Genomic DNA, 9,820 nt, shown 5'->3' on the forward strand with positions numbered 1-9,820 from the left:
CTGGAACACACAACTACTCCACTATCACACTCTACTAGACTTCTAGTTTCTCTTGTCATCCCAGACTACTCTACTGTCACGCTCTACTAGACTTCTGGTTTCTCTTGTCATCCCAGACTACTCTACTGTCACGCTCTACTAGACTTCTGGTTTCTCTTACCATCCCAGACTACTCTACTATCACGCTCTACTAGACTTCTGGTTTCTCTTGTCATCCCAGACTACTCCACTATCACACTCTACTAGACTTCTGGTTTCTCTTGTCATCCCAGACTACTCCACTATCACACTCTACTAGACTTCTGGTTTCTCTTGTCATCCCAGACTACTCCACTATCACACTCTACTAGACTTCTGGTTTCTCTTGTCATCCCAGACTACTCCACTATCACACTCTACTAGACTTCTGGTTTCTCTTACCATCCCAGACTACTCCACTATCACAGTCTACTAGACTTCTGGTTTCTCTTGTCATCCCAGACTACTCCACTATCACACTCTACTAGACTTCTGGTTTCTCTTGTCATCCCAGACTACTCCACTGTCACACTCTGCTAGACTTCTGGTTTATCTTGTCATCCCAGACTATTCCACTGTTACCATGTGTACTATGTGACAGGCAAAGTCTTTCGCCAAAAATCCATAGTCATGGTTACATTTTATGTTTGTGTTATTTTTTATGTGTGTGTGTGTTCCCTAGGTGATGTGCTTCGGACACATCATGTGAGTGTGCTGGCATCGGTGTGTGTGTGTGTGTGTGTATGTTATGTAAATATGTGTGTGTTTTATGTTATTGTGTGTGTTATATTTACATTTACATTTACATTTAAGTCATTTAGCAGACGCTCTTATCTCTCTGGCTGGAAACTACCTTCTCTCTGGCTGGAAACTACCTTCCTTCTCTGCTGGAAACTTCCTTCTCTCTGGCTGGAAACTTCCTTCCCTCTGTCTGGAAACGTCCTTCCCTCTGTCTGGAAACGTCCTTCCCTCTGTCTGGAAACGTCCTTCCCTCTGGCTGGAAAAGACCTTCCCTCTGGCTGGAAAAGACCTTCCCTCTGGCTGGAAAAGACCTTCCCTCTGGCTGGAAAAGACCTTCCCTCTGGCTGGAAACGTCCTTCCCTCTGGCTGGAAACTACCTTCCCTCTGGCTGGAAAAGACCTTCCCTCTGGCTAGAAAAGACCTTCCCTCTGGCAGGAAACGACCTTCCCTCTGGCAGGAAACGACCTTCCCTCTGGCAGGAAACGACTTTCCCTCTGGCAGGAAACGACCTTCCCTCTATCTGGAAACTCGTTGCAGGTTTCTTACTTTAGATCCTACCCTGTGATGTCACAGAAAAGCCTTTTTCAGGACCTCTTCTGATCTTTTTAACCTGTTTGGGGTGCAAGCCCGACCTCGGACCGAAAATGACAACAGCTGCAGAGCGCGAAATTCAAAATCTATTTTTTAAAAATATTTAACTTTTACACATTAACAAGTCCAATACAGCATTTGAAAGATAAACATCTTGTCAATCCAGCCAACATGTCCGATTTTTTAAATGTTTTACAGAGAAAACACCACATATATTTATGTTAGCTCACCACCAAATACAAAAGTGGACAGACACGTATGAATTATGATTATGAAGTATGAATTATGATTGAAGTAGCATGCACAACCAACCGAAATAAACTAAAACCAACCTAAAGAGCCCAGAAAAAACGACCTCAGATGACAGTCATATAACATGTTACACAATAAATCTATGTTTTGTTCATAAAAAGTGCATATTTTAGCTATAAATCTGTTTTACATTGATGCTACCCAAAAATGCTAACACATAGCTAGAGTCTGAATCCAGCCGGGAGTAGCCAGAGAAAATACATACACCAACGTCGGCTACTAATTACACCTCATAAAACATTTCAGAAAAACATATGGTGGATAACTAATGAAAGACAGATATCTTGTGAATACAGACAACATTTCCGATTTTTGAAGTGTTTTACAGCGAAAACACAATATATCGTTATATTAGCTAACATCATAAGCTAGCATAAGGCAGCATTGATTCTAGTCAAGCGCTAGCCTAGCATAGTTAGCAGCGTTAGCATTCAACAGTTCGACATATATATGAAAAAGCATCCCAAATTGGGTCTTATCTTTCTTGGTACTCCATCAGAATGTTGTAACGGGGTCCAATGTCCAGTAGAGTCTTTAGTTGGGTTCCAGAACGAAGGATTCCCCTCTTTGGTTAGCTAGCACGGTAGCATTGCTGCGCCAGAAAGCGTTTCTTCAAAAAATTCTTCCGTCGTTTCACATCTAAAGTCCAGAATAAATTGCAATAATATAATTAAAGTATATTGAAAAAACAACCTTTAGGATGATTTTGTGACATGTAGCAAATAATATCGTAGTCAGGCATCATATTCAAAGTTATCTACCTTGTTCCAGAAGCCGAGATCAAATTATCCTTCGCGCCCGGATTTTTATTTTAACTGCGCATGTCTCACAAGAAGTTCTGTTATTCAGTCCAGGGACGAGATATTCGACCCCTTTCAATTCTCACTTCCGCATTACAGTCTGAGGTACGCCTCTGACGTGTCTCTATGGTCCCAAGTCAAATGGCCTTTTATAGAGAAGGTCTTAAAGAGACACATCGCATTTTGGGAAACTCAATTCGGCTGGGAAAATGGCTGTAAAAATATTTCTGTTCGACTTAGAGAAACAATTCAAACCTTTTTAGAAACTACAGACTGTTATCTATCCAACAGTAGTAAATATATGCATATTGGAAAATAAAAAGTTTCTTAGGAGGCCGTTTGAAAATGTGCACACATTTTCCAGTTTTTTCAATATTCAGCGTGCAGCCAGAACAGGTTAACCACAGATCATAGAAACACACCTTTTTTTAAATAGATACTGATATTGTGCTGGAGATAATGAATATGAAATTGAAAATTGGTTGAACTGTCCTTTAATATGTGTTTGTTGTAAATGTGTAATTAAAAATATCATTTTAGCAGACACTTTTATCCAAAGCATATATTATTATTATGGTACCAGTCAACAATTTGGACACACTTAATCATTCAAGGGTTTTTCTTTATTTTTACAATTTTCTACCTTGTAGAATAATAGTGAAGACATCAAAACTATGAAATAACACATATGGAATCATGTAGTAGCCAAAAAACGGTTAAAAAAATATCTAAATATATTTTAAATTTGAGATTCTTCAAAGTAGCCACCCTTTGCCTTGATGACAGCTTTGCACATTCTCTCAACCAGCTTCATGAGGTAGTCACCTGTAATGCATTGTCTGGGTGTGTCTGCGTGTGTCTGGGTGTGTGTATTCTCTAGGTGACCTGTGTGGGCCACATCATAGGAGCGGTAGTAGCAGATACTCAGGCTCACGCTCAGAGAGCAGCCAAGGCCGTGAGGATCACCTACCAAGAACTACAGCCTGTAATCATCACCATACAGGATGCCATTACACACCAGTCCTTCTTCCAGCCTGTTAGAACCATCCAGAGTGGAGACCTGGACCAGGGGTTCACACAGGCTGACCACATTCTGGAGGGTGAGTGTGTTGGTGTGAGTAGGTGAGGGTGAGTGTGTGTGTGTGTGTGTGTGTGTTGGTGTGAGTAGGTGAGGGTGTGTGTTGGTGTGAGGGTGTGTGTGAGTAGGTGAGGATGAGGGTGTGTGTGTTTGCGTGAGGGTGAGTGTGTGTGATCATGTGTCTGTATTACCAGGTGAGATGTGTGTGTGTGTGATCATGTGTCTGTATTACCAGGTGAGATGCATATGGGAGGGTGTGTGTGTGTGTGAGGGTGTGTGTGATCATGTGTCTGTATTACCAGGTGAGATGCATATGGGAGGGTGTGTGTGTGTGTGAGGGTGTGTGTGATCATGTGTCTGTATTACCAGGTGAGATGCATATGGGAGGCCAGGAACACTTCTACCTGGAGACCAACGTTACTGTAGCTGTACCTAAAGGAGAGGATGGAGAGATGGAGCTGTTTGTCTCTACTCAGTCTGCTACCAAAACCCAGGTACACACACACACAGACACACACAGACACACACAGACACACACAGACACACACAGACACACACAGACACACACACAGACACACACACAGACACACACACAGACACACACACAGACACACACACACACACACACACACACACACACACACACACACACACACACACACACACACACACACACAGGCTTGTGCAGCACCTTGTAAAGACATGCATTTCAATCCCATTCAAAATCCTATTTTCCTTAACCCCTAACCTTAACCCAAAAACCTAACCTTAACCCTAGCTCCTAACCCTAGCTCCTAATCCTAACCCTAAAACTAACCCTAGCTCCTAATCTTAACCCTAAAACTAACCCTAACCTTATTCTAACCTTAACCCTAAAACCTCTAGAAATTTGACCTTGTGGATACCCAGCTGGTCAACAACAACATTTTTTTTTACTATTCTTGTGGGGACTTCTGGTTAAACACGTCCACAAACACTGTCTATCTGTCTGTCTGTCTCTGTCTCTGTCTGTCTCTGTCTGTGTCTGTCTGTGTCTGTCTGTGTCTGTCTCTGTCTGTCTCTGTCTGTCTGTGTCTGTCTCTGTCTGTCTGTTTCTGTCTCTCTGTCTCTCTGTCTCTCTAGTCTCTGGTAGCTAAGGCGTTGGGTGTCCCGGCCAGTAGAGTGGTGATCAGAGTGAAGAGGATGGGAGGAGGATTCGGAGGGAAGGAGAGCAGGTCCACCATCCTGTCTACCGTGGTCGCTGTGGCCGCTCAGAAGTAAGATGACGCACAAACGTAGATCAGATTCGTTTTTGTAGGTCCACAAGACGTCGGTAGATACTGTCCAGAGCAACAAAACTGTCTAGAGCAACAACAACAGAAATGGGTGCCAGGAGCTTGGATTGAACCGGGGTCTATAAAATGAGAGTCAGCTACAAAACTATACGGTGGAGTTGTTTTTCTGATCTTAACCAATCAGAATGCCTGAATTGAATTAGCACGATTCTAAACCCTAACCCTAAACAATTGGAATTAATGTCTGATTGTTAACCAATTGGAATTAATGCCTTTCTGTTTTACTTAACAAAGTTGGAATTAATGTCTAAACAAGTTCAGTCAAAACCGGCCACTAGGGGTTTGGATTGGTCTGCCGTGTAACACGCTTCTGTCTAGAATATGAGCTGGTCAGTATGTGTAGGTAATCCTTTCTAACGTGGCTTTTTTGAAAGATGTCACGTAGTAGAACTGCATTTGTTGCTCTCCACGTTCTGGAGGACAGAGTTTTGAAATCAGTGGAATTAGAGTATGATAGCTAAGGAGATGGAGAAAATAAAGCGAGCGCTAGTACAATGAAGTAGGCTTGAGATTTGCTAGGACGTTGTGGACGGGGATGGTGGATGAGCGTCATCCGCGGAGTCCGGGTCAAAGGGCAGCATGTTAAATACGAAAGCTGAAGAACGCATGCACATCCAGGTACGTTTTTCAGGTGCTGGAGTTGTAGGTGAATTCATGAAAAAACAGAAAGAAAAACACATTACACTGCTGTAGAATGTTAAATCCCACTGATAGTCACTGCTGTGGAATGTTAAATCCCACTGATAGTCACTGCTGTAGAATGTTAAATCCCACTGATAGTCACTGCTGTAGAATGTTAAATCCCACTGATAGTCACTGCTGTGGAAGGTTAAATCCCACTGATAGTCACTGCTGTAGAATGTTAAATCCCACTAATAGTCACTGCTGTGGAATGTTATATCCCACTGATAGTCACTGCTGTAGAATGTTAAATCCCACTGATAGTCACTGCTGTAGAATGTTAAATCCCACTGATAGTCACTGCTGTAGAATGTTATATCCCACTGATAGTCACTGCTGTAGAATGTTAAATCCCACTGATAGTCACTGCTGTAGAATGTTAAATCCCACTGATAGTCACTGCTGTGGAAGGTTAAATCCCACTGATAGTCACTGCTGTGGAATGTTAAATCCCACTGATAGTCACTGCTGTAGAATGTTAAATCCCACTGATAGTCACTGCTGTGGAAGGTTAAATCCCACTGATAGTCACTGCTGTGGAATGTTAAATCCCACTGATAGTCACTGCTGTAGAATGTTAAATCCCACTGATAGTCACTGCTGTGGAATGTTAAATCCCACTGATAGTCACTGCTGTGGAAGGTTAAATCCCACTGATAGTCACTGCTGTAGAATGTTAAATCCCACTGATAGTCACTGCTGTAGAATGTTAAATCCCACTGATAGTCACTGCTGTGGAATGTTAAATCCCACTGATAGTCACTGCTGTAGAATGTTAAATCCCACTGATAGTCACTGCTGTAGAATGTTAAATCCCACTGATAGTCACTGCTGTAGAATGTTAAATCCCACTGATAGTCACTGCTGTAGAATGTTAAATCCCACTGATAGTCACTGCTGTAGAATGTTAAATCCCACTGATAGTCACTGCTGTAGAATGTTAAATCCCACTGATAGTCACTGCTGTAGAATGTTAAATCCCACTGATAGTCACTGCTGTAGAATGTTAAATCCCACTGATAGTCACTGCTGTAGAATGTTAAATCCCACTGATAGTCACTGCTGTAGAATGTTAAATCCCACTGATAGTCACTGCTGTAGAATGTTAAATCCCACTAATAGTCACTGCTGTAGAATTTTAAATCCCACGGATAGTCACTGCTGTAGAATGTTAAATCCCACTGATAGTCACTGCTGTGGAATGTTAAATCCCACTGATAGTCACTGCTGTGGAATGTTAAATCCCACTGATAGTCACTGCTGTGGAATGTTAAATCCCACTGATAGTCACTGCTGTGGAATGTTAAATCCCACTGATAGTCACTGCTGTGGAATGTTAAATCCCACTGATAGTCACTGCTGTAGAATGTTAAATCCCACTGATAGTCACTGCTGTAGAATGTTAAATCCCACTGATAGTCACTGCTGTAGAATGTTAAATCCCACTGATAGTCACTGCTGTAGAATGTTAAATCCCACTAATAGTCACTGCTGTGGAATGTTAAATCCCACTGATAGTCACTGCTGTAGAATGTTAAATCCCACTGATAGTCACTGCTGTAGAATGTTAAATCCCACTGATAGTCACTGCTGTAGAATGTTAAATCCCACTGATAGTCACTGCTGTAGAATGTTAAATCCCACTAATAGTCACTGCTGTAGAATGTTAAATCCCACTGATAGTCACTGCTGTAGAATGTTAAGTCCCACTGATAGTCACTGCTGTAGAACGTTAAATACCACTGATAGTCACTGCTGTAGAATGTTAAGTCCCACTGATAGTCACTGCTGTAGAACGTTAAATACCACTGATAGTCACTGCTGTGGAATGTTAAATCCCACTGATAGTCACTGCTGTAGAACGTTAAATACCACTGATAGTCACTGCTGTGGAATGTTAAATCCCACTGATAGTCACTGCTGTAGAATGTTAAATCCCACTGATAGTCACTGCTGTAGAATGTTAAATACCACTGATAGTCACTGCTGTGGAACGTTAAATCCCACTGATAGTCACTGCTGTAGAATGTTAAATCCCACTGATAGTCACTGCTGTGGAATGTTAAATACCACTGATAGTCACTGCTGTAGAACGTTAAATACCACTGATAGTCACTGCTGTAGAATGTTAAGTCCCACTGATAGTCACTGCTGTAGAACGTTAAATACCACTGATAGTCACTGCTGTGGAATGTTAAATCCCACTGATAGTCACTGCTGTAGAACGTTAAATACCACTGATAGTCACTGCTGTGGAATGTTAAATCCCACTGATAGTCACTGCTGTGGAACGTTAAATCCCACTGATAGTCACTGCTGTAGAATGTTAAATCCCACTGATAGTCACTGCTGTGGAATGTTAAATCCCACTGATAGTCACTGCTGTAGAATGTTAAATCCCACTGATAGTCACTGCTGTAGAATGTTAAATCCCACTGATAGTCACTGCTGTGGAATGTTAAATCCCACTGATAGTCACTGCTGTAGAATGTTAAATCCCACTGATAGTCACTGCTGTAGAATGTTAAATCCCACTGATAGTCACTGCTGTAGAATGTTAAATCCCACTGATAGTCACTGCTGTGGAAGGTTAAATCCCACTGATAGTCACTGCTGTAGAATGTTAAATCCCACTGATAGTCACTGCTGTGGAATGTTAAATCCCACTGATAGTCACTGCTGTGGAATGTTAAATCCCACTGATAGTCACTGCTGTGGAATGTTAAATCCCACTGATAGTCACTGCTGTAGAATGTTAAATCCCACTGATAGTCACTGCTGTAGAATGTTAAATCCCACTGATAGTCACTGCTGTGGAATGTTAAATCCCACTGATAGTCACTGCTGTAGAATGTTAAATCCCACTGATGGGATTGATGTTTGGAGAAATGTGGAAAAAATTTGAATTTTGCAGTGAGACTGAGAGGTTGTTGTTTATGCACACACTCGGGTGCACACACCCACAAACGTACAGTACACACACACACATACATACACATGCACACGCACACGCACACGCACGCACACACACACGCACACACACATTCGCTCTTCATAACTGAAACTCTCTTTGTGTGTGTGTGTATGTGTGTGCGTGTGTGTGTGTGTCAGGTTGAAGAGGCCAGTGAGATGTATGTTGGATAGAGATGAAGACATGCTGGTGACGGGAGGACGACACCCCTTCTATGGACGTTACAAGGTAGGACATGCCTGTACACACACACATGCATACACACACACACAGACACACACACACACACACACACACACACACACACACAGACAAAGACACAAACCACAGAAAACAGGTTTTTTGAATTATTTGATATATACATTTTCTATGCAAATTTCAATTTACTTTATGATGTGTTATTCAGAGCTTGAGTAGACTAAACCTGTCATGTTTCAGGACTATAAAGCCAATTGAAGGGTTGGCTTCCTCATGAATAGTCTACCACAGGGATAGTCTACCACAGGGACCACAGGGATAGGCTACCACAGGGATAGGCTACCACAGGGATAGTCTACCACAGGGACCACAGGGATAGGCTACCACAGGGATAGGCTACCACAGGGATAGTCTACCACAGGGACCACAGGGATAGGCTACCACAGGGATAGGCTACCACAGGGATAGGCTACCACAGGGATAGGCTACCACAGGGATAGGCTACCACAGGGATAGGCTACCACAGGGATAGGCTACCACAGGGATAGGCTACCACAGGGATAGGCTACCACAGGGATAGGCTACCACAGGGATAGGCTACCACAGGCATAGGCTTCCACAGGGATTGGCTACCACAGTAACCACAGGGATTGGCTACCACAGGGATTGGCTACCACAGGGATAGGCTACCACAGGGATAGGCTACCACAGGGATAGGCTACCACAGGGATAGGCTACCACAGGGATTGGCTACCACAGGCATAGGCTTCCACAGGGATTGGCTACCACAGTAACCACAGGGATTGGCTACCACAGGGATTGGCTACCACAGGGATTGGCTACCACAGGGATTGGCTACCACAGGGATTGGCTACCACAGGGACCACAGGGATTGGCTACCACAGGGATTGGCTACCACAGGGATAGGCTACCACAGGGATAGGCTACCACAGGGATTGTCTACCACAGGGATAGGCTACCACAGGGATAGGCTACCACAGGGATAGGCTACCACAGGGATAAGCTACCACAGGGATTGGCTACCACAGGGATAGGCTACCACAGGGATAGGCTACCACAGGGATAGGCTACCACA

General features: G+C 43.1%; 1 protein-coding gene across 1 annotated transcript in view; it reads left to right on the top strand.

Annotated features, from left to right (window-relative positions):
• Positions 1–9,820, top strand: part of xdh (xanthine dehydrogenase) — an 88,173-nt gene that overhangs the window by 65,218 nt on the left and 13,135 nt on the right. The window contains exons 18-21 of the mRNA XM_055862691.1: positions 3,343–3,562; positions 3,910–4,034; positions 4,663–4,796; positions 8,667–8,754. Of these exons, the coding sequence (XP_055718666.1) occupies positions 3,343–3,562; positions 3,910–4,034; positions 4,663–4,796; positions 8,667–8,754 (567 nt within the window). The remainder of the gene's footprint in view (positions 1–3,342; positions 3,563–3,909; positions 4,035–4,662; positions 4,797–8,666; positions 8,755–9,820) is intronic.

This window comes from Salvelinus fontinalis, chromosome 15 (genome assembly GCF_029448725.1).
Source record: "Salvelinus fontinalis isolate EN_2023a chromosome 15, ASM2944872v1, whole genome shotgun sequence".
Taxonomy (NCBI): domain Eukaryota; kingdom Metazoa; phylum Chordata; class Actinopteri; order Salmoniformes; family Salmonidae; genus Salvelinus; species Salvelinus fontinalis.